The sequence below is a fragment of the Dermacentor variabilis genome, chromosome 3 (genome assembly GCF_050947875.1).
Source record: "Dermacentor variabilis isolate Ectoservices chromosome 3, ASM5094787v1, whole genome shotgun sequence".
In the NCBI taxonomy this organism is placed as follows: domain Eukaryota; kingdom Metazoa; phylum Arthropoda; class Arachnida; order Ixodida; family Ixodidae; genus Dermacentor; species Dermacentor variabilis.
The window spans coordinates 26,917,631-26,930,417 of record NC_134570.1 but is presented as its reverse complement, the minus strand read 5'-3'; the positions used below and the strand labels follow the sequence as shown (position 1 = coordinate 26,930,417).

Genomic DNA, 12,787 nt, shown 5'->3' with positions numbered 1-12,787 from the left:
ATGTTCACTGCAGGACTAATGCCATGGTCAGTGAGTACCACTTACCTTGATCTCTTGTTCGATATAGATCCTGATATAGATCTCTGTATCAGCTGAATATAGCAAGGAACTGTACACGCTGGGCCATGACATCGCAAGAGGATTCAGTAGCGCATATTGTATAAGAGCACCATGTTCATGCCTTCATGGAAGCACACTTGAAAATGAAAATGCTGGCCCACGAATGTGACATTACAGTTTTAGGAGCAAGCATTTGCTCGGGGACAATTCCAATTTCCCAATTCAAATACATGTTAAACATACAATTACTTTTATGAGACGATTCCTGGACCGATCTGAATGAAATTTATTGCATTTGAGAGACAAAATTCAATTCTAGTGACTCCATCAAGCAGAATTTTTAATTAAGGCCTGGTATTTTTTACAAATATTGCTGAAGACTGGTATGTAAAAAAAATGAGGCACAATGTTAACAAATCTGTAACTCCACCCCAAAGAACAGACATTACAATTCCGTAAACTGCATCTGTTAGAGCATCTAAAGCGGATGAATCTGATGTATGAATTTACAGCTTACACAAAATTGTTACAATGTTTCCAGGGTTTACAAAAGTCTTATCACAACAAGTTTAAAGTGTGATGAAGATGGGATACAAGAAAGACAGACATGCGCTTGCAAGGAACTTAAAGCACTTGTCTGTGTTTCTTGTCGTCCCATCTTGATTCATACTTTAAACTTATTAGACTATGGAATACCAACTAGCCCAAACTGTCACCCTCTTAACTTACTCACAAATTAGTGGTATTATTCGAGAGTGATGTATAAGACATCAATTTTGACTGCTTTAGTTGTGCGAGATTCCTCATTTCAACAGGTACAGTTTACAAAATTGTGGTGTTTTTTTAATGCTGAATAATAGAGTCGGAAAACTTGGTACTACTCGAGTGTTTTTCTTTTCTTTTTAAATTGTCAGCAATTTTTTGTAAAAAAAAAATTACAGCTTAATAAAAACTCCACTTCTTACAGTCCCTAGATATTGAAAATGTTTTTGTTTTAAGGCGATATACCTTACCAAAATTGTTGTAGTGGTTACTGAGAGAAACGATTTCTCTATTCCAATGTAGTATTTATATAGGAGCTCCCAAGCTAAAGCTTCCTCCTCTTAAGTGTGTTTCAAGGTGGTGCTGACCTTGTACGGGCGCAATTCAAATGTCGATTCGGTAGGAAATGGAACAGAGACGTGATTTGCTTGCCACTTGCCTGTGAATCGCTTTCGTGAAGGTTGCCAAAAGGTGTGTGTTTATAATGTGAAGCCTTCACTATACAGTTGGCGCATAGGAAGGTTACTATATTTCAGTAAACAGAAACAAAAGCATTTTAGGGGAAGGAAAACAATTAAGAAATTCTGTTAAATGAAAGTTCGACACTTTAGGCACTGCATCAACAAATGTTCTGTTGACCCTCACGTGCATGTGCCAGTACAGTTAAAAGAAATCCTCCAAGCATATAATTTCTTTATTTATATTGCTAGACATTGCAACCGACATAAATATATATGTTCATGGTCAAACAAAGACTAAAATAAATGATGAATACGGTAATGAGCATGAATGATTAGTGGTGCTTGTTCACAAACACATTTGAAATAAGGAGGGTGAGGTGGATGGCTACAGTTGTTCACTGACATCATTTTCGGTTTGTGCTTTTGAGACAGTGTTACGGAAAACAAATGTGATGTTGTCCTCTGCAGCAACTAGGTGACGGTCCTGTAACAAGAAAAAAAAAAGTAGAATGAATTTGATAATCTACTCAAGTTCGTTAAACACTGCAAATTTGGGAGCACTCATAACAGTGTGCAAAATAGGCAGCCAACTTCCAACTTCTCCCATTACCCCTGTCCTGCGCCAACTGATTCCAACTAGCAACCGCGAATTTCCTAATTTCATTGCCCCACCTAGTCTTCTGCAATTCTCGACTGCACTTCTCTTTTCTTGGCACCCATTCCGTAACCCTAATCAGCGTCATCAGTATAAGTCATTCAGCCATTTTGGTGCATGAAAAGTATTCAAAACTTGCTAGATTTCCCCACAGTCATCAGTCATCCTGAATCACTAATGCCTGTGATGGCAACTTAAAGGGGCCTTGATACACTTTTAGAACATAATCAGAAAACGTTGCCGATCCGTAGAGGAGGCTCCTATGAACATGTGAGCCAAACATTATTGCACTGCTTGCAGCAGGGAAATTACAATTTTGTGTCGTAACAGTGAAAAATTGCTTGCTCTCTCCTTCGCAATGTCACCATCCAGCTATGTCGCAAACAGGCAAGCCCACCAAGAGGTATTGGCTGATTTCGTGATCACGAGAACTTTCTCAGAAATACTATATAATTGCAAATTTTGAGCTATATAAATGAAAAGTACGCATGTCAGCAATCTCAAGAAGACAAAAAAGCAAGCTTCCATCTTTGCACTAGCACTCTACACACATAGCTCCAGATGACATAGCTCCAAGCGCCCAAGTGCACCTCTTGTGCCGAGACAGCACTGCACAGGCCTGAACGGGAAGAGCCTTGCCCCCTTGCCACCCCTCCTGTGTAGCTTGCAGCATGCCAGTACAGATCGAAGGACAGAGAAAGCTGTGCATTAGTGCAATAACCTGCAATTCCACTTACACTTTAAGGATTCGAAAAAATTTTACAGCAGAAGATTTGTGAGGCAATGTCCTCTAATACTAGTGAGGCCATTTTGTGATTTGTTAGAAAAGTGCTTCAGGACCCTTTTGAGTTGTACAGTAGTTTCACGCTTCCTTTATTACATTGGTCTAGTGCTTATCAGGGCCATTTCATTTTCTGCAATGGCTGAATTGATGATAAATGGCTGTACGACAGTGAAGATACACCATCCTTGGTGTTGTGAGCATTCTGCCACCACCTTTTGCATCTTAAAAAATAGTCACACACCTAACGTAGGTTACACAATTGCCTAAGCTTCATGTATGCTTACAGCAATACTGAAGCCTTCAGCTCAGTGCTTCCGCATGCCATTCGCCTGTGGAATAACATTCCCGATAACATAGCTATAGAAACTAACCAATAAAAATTCTGGAAGTCAATCAACATGCATATTCTCAGTACTCAGCCATATTATCATTTCTAGTTTTATTTTTTATTTTATTAAATTGTGCATTTGTTAGCTCACTTCTCAAATATTGTATGATCTTTATCAATTTTCTTCCTTCTTATAGATTATTGAATTGTGATTCTGTGCTATTTTCTCTTGTAACCAGCTGGTTGCTTGTTCCTAACATATTTATATCATTTTTTATATTGTACTCTTTGAGGGTGTTGTTTTGAATATGTTTACAAGTGTTGAAATTTTGCTATAAATGAACCTTGTTATGATGAAGTCACATGACACATGACATGAAAACACCTTTATTATAGCCAATATTCATTATAAGCCTATAACCTACTGGTATTGGCGAGAAACCTGTAATTTACTTTGTTATATCCGTGGTTGCTATATCCTGTTTTGACTGTATTTATATATGTGCATCTATAGTTTACTAGGTACTTTTAATCATGTAGTTCATGTAATTTATTTAAAACCCCTCTCACTCAATGCCCTATGACCGAGCCATGTAAGGTATCTTTAATTAGATAAACAAATAAAGAAATGTGCTGGTGCTACACTCAAGCACTCTATGAGATATGGAAGATTAACAAGAACAGTGCGGGCTTGTTGGTACATGACAATAAAGTAACAGCACTAAAACAACTCAAGGACAGAGGACGCAAGAGACACTGGCGCTAAATTCCAACAAATGTTTACTGGAAAAGGGTTACCAAAAAAGAGCTTGTGTTCCTTCGTGTTGATTTTAGAGAGTTATTGAAGATCTAGTTGTGTGACACACGCACTTCCAGTGAAATAATGCATATACATTCCCTGTCCTGTTTACAATACGCAGTTGTTGAAAATCCGCACCTGTGTGTATCGCTTCCTCCGTTCTTGTGTTATTATAACACTACTAATAATACATAGTACTTTGTCATTAACTAGAAAAGACACTGCCTACCAGTGGTGTCTAATGCATTCACCTGTAAAATGTGCTCGCCAATTGGTGCAGGAATGTGTTCCCACTGGAGCAGATCACTCATGCCAAGCTTCTGCAATGGATTAAAACAAAGAGCAGGTGTAACAGCCTAGCAACGGGTTTTCCAAGGAATATGGCTCATGCACTTTTAAGAAGTTCTGTGCACATAGGCTGCATAAAGAATCTCAAAGTTTGTGGAACACCTTTCAATGGCGGCAAAGCAACTACAGTTCAATATTGTTAGAACTACAGCGATTCTGCATTAATAAAAAAAAACTGCATTGTTTGCAAACATCGAATCTTTCAAAAGTTTAAGAGTATACCTTGCAGAGCACATGAGAGAGAGACAAGACATTGTACCAGCACCAGAGCTCAAATTCAATTGATCTCTTGTTTCTTTTGGTTCCCAGCCAATTAAGCTCCCACACCACTCATGGCATCGCCTGACCTTGTCTTCTTCCCTAGGGCAATCACATTGATATTGCTGGTGCTACATAGATCCCCCTCTAGACAGCAGCATGATCTGCAAACAATATCAGCATGTGCATGAAACTCAGCGGACTGAAGGGGCATGAGCACAGACTGGAATGGCGACGTCCGGGGCTGAATTGAGGGATGCAACTGTGGGAGTCGCCTCACAGTAGGCTGGCTTCAGCCGGCCAAGTGCGATGTTGTCAGGTTTGCCACGAATGTCTACGATGCACATGAACTCGCGTCTCTCCAGCACGGTAAAGGGTTCGAGGTAGTGTGCACGGAGAGCAGGCCGAACAGATCCATATGCCCGAACACGTAGGTTCCATTTGCAAGGTCAGTTGAAACATAAGATTTGAAGAAGGGTAAAAAGAAGGACACCGACCACTGAATGAATACAAGAAAAGACGTTTCGGCTCCCCTGACGGGAGCCTTGTTCACAATAAAATCAAGGACGTGCGATACAATGTTTATATGGCTTTAAAATATGATGTAAGCAGCGCGTGTAGATGGGGGGGAGTGTTCCGTCATATAAACTGTCCAAATACCTTCATAAGGTTCTTTCCCCTCTCGTTGGTAGAGACAGCACGCACGTTCACCATTCTGAAGACTTCATAAACAAGATTCGTGATTTTACTCCCGACGATCAGGAAGCGCTTGTCTCGTTCGACGTCGTGTCGCTTTTTACAAGCGTTCCTATTCGACTCGCCGCAGAAACTTGCACCGCCGCTCTGGACGATGACCCTACCCTACCAGAAAGGACGCCCATCGACGTTCCTGACTTGAAGAGGCTCCTCCTGTTCTGCCTGGAGAACACCTACTTCACTTTTGAAGGCAACTTCTACAGGCAAGTGCACGGGACACCGATGGGCGCATCCATTTCGGTTACTACTGCAAATTTAACTATGGAATGGCTTGAGCGTCGAGCACTCGCCTCTTTCAACTCGCCGCCCAGAGTCTTCCTACGTTACGTAGACGATGTGTTCTGCATAATTCAGCGAGAAGAAATTCCTTCATTTTTGTCACATTTGAATAGTATTGAAGCGTCTATCCAATTCACAGTCGAGAAAGAAAAAGACGGCGAGCTTCCTTTTCTGGACGTCCTCGTAAAACGTGACAGGCGCAGTCTGGCATTTGCCGTGTGCAGAAAGAGCACACACACAGGTAGGTATCTGCATTTTAATTCAGTACACCCGATGAACCAGAAGAGATCGGTAGTAGCCTCTCTTGTCGGCAGAACCAAGCGTATCTGCACAACGCCACAAAGCCGGGCTGCCGACCTACAAGAGGTTCACCGTAATCTCTCGGCATGTGGCTACCCGAGGTCGTTTGTGAACTCGGTGGAACGCCATCTGTCTCAGCCCCCAAGGCCTGACTGTGTGCTCCCAAGAAAACGCGCCCCCATACCGCATGTGCCCGGTGTGAGCGAGGGCTTAGCCCGCGTTCTACGCGGCTATGACGTTCAGGTAGCTCACGTACCGTCCCAAAAATTACGCCACCGGCTGGTAAACGTGAAAGACAAGCTTCCAAAGACTAAGTTTCCTGGCATCGTCTACGGGATTCCATGTGAAAACTGCGACTGCTTATATATCGACGAGACAGGAAATTTCGAACAGCGGTTGAAGCAGCATATCAACAATGTCAAAAAGAAAAAAGTCGCCTCAAACGCCTTGGCAGAGCATGCAGATGGCTTGGGCCACAGGATTGATTGGGATAGCGCCAAGATATTAGAAAAAGAGAGAAATTTAACATCAAGACACCACTTGGAATCCCTTCTAATCCAAATGACAGATAGCACCCTCAACCGGAATAAAAAGACGGAACCCTCCCCCCCATCTACACGCGCTGCTTACATCATATTTTAAAGCCATATAAACATTGTATCGCACGTCCTTGATTCTATTGTGAACAAGGCTCCCGTCAGGGGAGCCGAAACGTCTTTTCTCGTATTCATTCAGTGGTCGGTGTCCTTCTTTTTACCCTTCTTCATGATGCCTCCCGACCAGACGGGCTTCCGTCAAAACCTCGACTTCAAACATAAGGTTTGCGTGATGAAACTGGACACGTCAGAGAGGGTCTTTTTTTTTTTTTTTTTTTTTTTTTTTTAGAAGAGGTCACGAAGAAGGTCCGCATATTTGTGAGTAGACAGAGCAGTTGAAGGTGGTTGTGGTGAAAAGAAGTCATTGGGAAGACGGAGCGGAGTACTGTAGACAAGCTCTGCGCTTGAGCACCCGATGTCCGACTTCAAGGCGTACTGGATACCCAGAAGAAACTGGTAGACATCGAACCCATTGTGATGGCGTGCCATGAGCACTCAGCGCTGACTTGAGATGTTGATGAAAGTGTTCCACGAAGCCCTTTACTTGGGAATGGTAGGCGGCCATGTGCAGACGATTTGTGCCAAGCAAGCGCAGGAGCACTTGAAAGAAAGCGGACTCCAAGTGCAGTCCTCTGTCAGTAACAATTTTGGTAGGGCATCCGAAGCGGTTACCCATGTTGTGACAAAATCTGCCACGACCGCTACAGCAGAGCTCTTCCTGAAGTGGCGTTGCTTCTGGCCAACGAGCAAACCTATCAATAGAGGTGAGCAGGTAGCGAAATCTCTGACACGGTGGTAGTGATACAACAATGTCAATGTGGACAACATCAAAACGATGATCAGGTTGGAGAAAATGGCGTGCTGGGGAAACAGGATACCTATGAACTTTTGCACGTTGGCAAGGTGTACATGCACAAACCCAGTCGTGTACATCAGTGCTCATCCGGGGCCATACATAGTGCAATGAGATAAGGCGTTGTGTGGCACGAACACTGGGGCAAGCGAGCTGGTGCAGTGTGTCGAAAAGCTGCTTGCATAACGTGCTGGGAAGAGATGGTCTCAGTGTTCCTGTAGAAGTGTCGCAGATGAGTGTTGCACCATCAAGCAGGCTATCGTCTAACCACAGTGCTGTTTTAGATGAGCACAGTTGAAGGAGTTCAGGGTCATTAACTTGATGTACGGCGAATGTCTGCACATTGAGTGGCGCAGGACATGCAGGTGGTGTCACGGCATGCACACGGCTCAGGGTGTCAGCAAGTATGTCTTGGTCGCTGCTGACGTGTCGGATCTTGGTGGAGAATTCCGATATAAACAAGAGATGGCAGATTTCTCGTGGCGTATGTGTCGACGACTTTCTGCAAAGTGCATACATCAAGGGCTTGTGATCCGTGAAGATTGTAAAGGGTTGGCACTCGACAATATGGAAAAAAGTGATGAATAGTGAAGTAAATTCCAAGCAACTCTCAACCGAAACTGCTGTAGCAAGCTTGGGTTGGAGCGAGTTTCTTGGAGAAAAAGGCTAGGGGTTGCCATGAATTATCGATGTGCTGCTGGAGAACCACTCCCACGGTTGTACTGGATGCGTCCGTCATGAGGGCCAGTGATGTTGTGGGGTTAGGATGTGCAAGAAGAGCAGCGCTAGCGAGTATGCCCTTGATCTTGGTGAAGGCTTCTTCAGCGACGGCATCCCAATGTAGCAAGGACGTCTTGTTCCTGTTGGTAAGGAGGTGATCCAGAGGCACTACTACGACAGCACAGTTCTTGATAAACCGGCAGAAAAAATTAACCATGTCGAGGAACTGTCGCAGCTTCGTGATAGTTGTGGGGCTGAGGAAGCTCTCTACTGCTTCAATTTTTGGTGAAACTGGGCAAATGCCAATGGCATCGAGATGATGTCCTAGAAACTCCCAAGTTGTCAACACCAAACTCGCTTTTGGAGACATTGATGACGATGCCATGTTCAGATAGTCGTTGGAGCAAAAGTCGTAAATGGTGTAAATGCTCTTCGACAGGTATGCTCGCTACCAACAAGTCATCGACGTAGCCGAAGACGAAGGGTAGCCCATGTGTTACCGTGTCAGTAAAATGTTGGAATAACTGGGCAGTGTTCCCGAGACCAAGCAGCATTCGCAAAAACTCTAAGAGTATGACTGGTGTTGTAATGGCCGTGTTAGGCACAGTAATGCCTCATTATAACGAAGTCAGCAAGATGGTGAAAAAAATCCGTTATAAGCGGTAATTTGATATAAGCGACCACTCGAGAAAAGCTAAAGCAGCCAAGCTTTAATTGCACCACAACTGCAAGGAAGTCAATATACAATGTATTCAGTGAAGCAAAACTTTATTCAGGTGCAAAAAAGGCAGTCAGCTTTGGCTGTTTCAAGTTCATACTCGGCGCGAGCAGCCCCTGCTCTAATTTGACCAAGCATTGCGTGAGGCCGTAGTTGCCGCCCGTGCATTCAACCTTATTTAGCAGTAGGCATAGGTGCTCCCGTGTCAGCACCATAGTTGGCACTTCACGTGGCTCTTCATCTGCCGGCTCTTCATCCTCATTGGGGCCAACAGGGTCAATTACCTCCGCATCCATCACTGGGACCATGGCGGGAGCAGCAGCGTCAGCTAATGCGAATGTGTCAAAGTCGCCTTCTACCTCTTGGCCAGCAATTTTATGAACAGCCTCGTACAGATTGCCGCAAGTGCGGTCATCGTCCAGCTACTCATCGTCAGGGTCGCTGACGACAGCGCGGGAAAAGCCGGCATGCACAAAGCAGTTGGTGACCTTCGATGGTGCAAGTTCTTTCCATGAAAAGTTCAGCAGATGGCTCGCACAGCAAATCAAAGTTGTACCTCTTGCTGGCACACTGTGAGCCTGCGCTGCAAAAGAGCCTTGCGGCACAGCTTCTGAGTGGTCTCAATGATGCCCTGATCCATTGATTGCTGTACTGCGGTTGTGTTTGCAGGCAAAAATTACACAGCAATCGCCTAGAGGTTGTCGATCTTCCCGTGGCTCAGACAATTGTCAATGTTGACAATGGCCCAGACCGTCGCGTCGGAGCCATTGACAAATGTCTAGGAACAAAACTCAATCACCCTACCACGCATTTAGACCGTTTGTCTAAAGTCGGAGGCACGAATCGAGCATGACCGGCTCGAGAAAATCACCGGGGAACACCAGCTTCCCCTGCATGATCACTTGCATAAAGCAGAGCTTTAGAAGCAATTCCGTTTCAGTATGTTAAGACCTCTGCTTAACACAGTGTGACTCCACGGCAATGAGACCCATAATGCCATGAAGCCACCACCATTTTCACAAGAAACCTCATACTGCAGTGAAGCTGCAGAGCAAGGCAAAATTCACGTACAAGCAGCGCTCCCTTCAGTACTTAACATTTTCCATTTTCAAAGTTATAATGTAGTAAACACACGCCAAAATACGGTATCTGCTGAGTCACCAACAATTATTATCTCTGGAAACAAGTGATTAATTCGCATGATGCCAAAGTAACACAATTCACTCATGCAAAGGTACCGACATGCATACACCAACTTTATGAACTACGTAACTGTATGCACAGTGAAAGCACCTTTCCGATGATGCTGTGAGTTGTTGCACTCCCCAGCTGAGATGAACGCTTAGGGATTTTACTTGGCTCCTTTGCAGGGTCAGCTTGGGTATGACTGTCACGGAAATCATCGTCAGTTTCCTCGATACTGTCGCACCTACAACCCAGCAACTTGTGAGTAGAACTCCTGGTTTCTTCATCAAGCGTGAACAGGTCCTGCAATGTTGTTCAGAGACGTGTAATGCCAGATGCAAAAGCCAATACACTGGTTACAGTGCAACAAGCATTTTATAGACAGAGGTATTCTCTTTGCACCAGCTGATGTCATATTGAGCAAAGGAAAAAAAGAGGCACAACACAAGAAAAGCTACAATGGCAACGTCTTTGTCATTTCAGCGGTCCTCTATGCAAAGAAATGCATCAAACAGCGATGCCAGTCACAGTACAATTTCTACACTTCTCAAAGCTACAGCTAAACATTATAATCACTGCCAGCCCTGGTTCACACTCCAGGACTAGCAGAAGTGGAGTCAGTTATAGTTATTTAATGAGTGAAACTTTCCTGTGCCTTTAAAAATCACATGTAAAACAATGTTTACTATAAAGAACTGCACTCTGCCTGACAGTGAATGAAATCATTAAGCACTTGACCATGATCGGCAGTCATCAGAGAAACAGACAATTCTCTGCATACTGTTTCTGATGATATTTCCTTACTGATTAACAGTCTTTGGTGCTTTGCCTGTCTTTCAATGTGCTCCTGCAGTTCCTGTAGTCAAATTTGCAGATGCTTTTTTTGGACACAAGTACTTGCCTTCAGGTCTTCGAGGGAGAACTTGGCTCTTTTGCCATCCTTCTTGTTATCCAGCACAGCTCCACTGAGTTCCTGTTTTGTCACTTGCCGCTGGAATATCTTCTCTTCAATGGTGCCCTGTCACAAATAGAAACATGAAGCACTGCCGTATTTTAATTCATTCCTTGCAGTAGGCTCCACTTAAATGGAACTTGAAGGTGTGGAAAAGATGTGTTTCCTTTATCCTAAGTTTTATTTAAACAAAGACAACCAGCACTTGTTTTATTGGATGTACAGTCGAACCCACTTTAACAATATTCAAGTGCCACGAAAATTCCATTGTTACAACCGATAATTGTTATAACCGGGTTGCATGAAAAAATCAAAATAGGGGGATGGCAGAGCTTATGTGAGAAAACCATAATGGCGGGGAGGGCAATGCCCCTCCCCATCCTCCGTCCATTTTCTCCATCCGGCTGCAGATCGTGTTCACTTGTTTAACTGCTTCCTGGGCACTCCGATCGTGTGTAACAAGCCGCGGCTGTCGGCGTCAGAGAATGGCACTGCTATAACAACTGCAAAAAGGTGTCATGGGTAGCAGGCGATATGCGAGCACTGCCAAGGTATCGCTTTGGTGACCCTGAAAGGGGCCTTTTAAAGATTGCGAGAAGGCTGCCACGGCAGCCTGTCAGCTTGAGAAGACCAGGAGAAATGCTGAGGAGAGATCGTCACAAGCATCTCGTCACGTACTTCTCACTGGCTTGCACGGCAAAGGCCTATGTCCGTCAGCCTAGCGCGCTATACACAAGACTTGCCGGCATCCTTCTCCAAGGCATCCAAGTGCTCCACATAGTGCAGTGGAAGGTTCCTCACAAAAACGAAGCCCCGGAGGGACTGAATCATCTGTCGGGCCTCCTATGAGGACAACGTTGAGGCAGCCTTCCCTACCGCATTATCGCTGCCGTCGTCGCCCTCACTATCTGGTGTAAGCACGTTCGCGATGCTCGTCTCATCGGTTGGAAGCACTTAGTTTCCAAATCTATAGGCACGCCCTTTCCTTTCACCGGCAACGTCGTGCATTGCCGATGCTCAGCGGGTGGATCAACAATCTTCCGTTTCGGCACCGAGTCGAGCGAAGTTGAGAAACCACGTGGGCAGGAACGACTTTGACGTAACGAACTATGACAAACGTGAGCGGTTAAGCTGTTCCCAGAACTGCGCTGAATGAGGAGAGAAGTGGTTCTTGAGGGAAGGAAGAAAGGCTAGCACTATCTTCTGCAACCCTTGCGGGAGCATGGCTCAGCGCCAGCAGGGACACGGAGCGGGGAGTACAGGATGAATGAGGAGGCAGCAAGCAACATGCGAGCAATCTGCTTGCGGTGCAGTTGGCACGGTCCATTTGTGTTTCGGAGGGTGGGGTGGCGTAGAGCTATGGGTGCAGCCCACTCACGTTCGGAGGGGTGGACAAGCGACGGGAGAGAGCTGCACAGAGATGGCTGGAAAATGAGTGCGCGGCGGTTGTTGGAGCAGCGGGCCATCGTGCAGCAGCTCCAATTTCTCATTTTCTTTTTTCTTTTCAAGGATTTCACATTTCACTACCTTTCAGCTCGGACACTCAGCAGCCGGACTTCATCGTTATAACCGATATTGTCGCATCGGAGCATTGTAGTAAGCGGGTCATTTCACCAAGGAAAACATGCAAAAGTCGACGGTGCAGGAGCTTATCATTGTTATAACCGATGTATTGTTAAAACTGGTATCGTTATAAGTGGTTTTGACTGTATGTCCGAGCATTTCAATATTACTATGGTAAAAGAGAGAAGACTTTACTACACCCTACTTCAAATATCGTAGCTTCTTTTGCGCAAGGCTGTGTTCATGCACAGAAGGATTCTGAATGATTTTGCACTGTTCTTGCATTCTATATAGTGCTGAAGAATTTCAAATGCATCTCTTGCTTTCTGGTGCAGAACACTAACATGCACTAGAGCAGTATTATCTATGTCTTCGGCCCAAACTTCACTGATATCTTCTACTGTCTCCTC

General features: G+C 44.6%; 1 protein-coding gene across 2 annotated transcripts in view; it reads right to left on the bottom strand.

Moving 5' to 3' along the window:
- Positions 1-1,498: 1,498 nt before the first annotated feature.
- Positions 1,499-12,787, bottom strand: part of LOC142575330 (DNA repair and recombination protein RAD54B-like) — a 43,310-nt gene continuing 32,021 nt past the window's right edge. For both annotated transcript variants that reach the window (XM_075684597.1, XM_075684598.1), the window contains 4 exons: positions 10,764-10,880; positions 9,971-10,165; positions 4,101-4,169; positions 1,499-1,767 (listed from right to left, as the gene is read on the bottom strand). In XM_075684597.1, the coding sequence (XP_075540712.1) occupies positions 1,669-1,767; positions 4,101-4,169; positions 9,971-10,165; positions 10,764-10,880 (480 nt within the window). In that variant the 3' untranslated portion in view covers positions 1,499-1,668. The remainder of the gene's footprint in view (positions 1,768-4,100; positions 4,170-9,970; positions 10,166-10,763; positions 10,881-12,787) is intronic.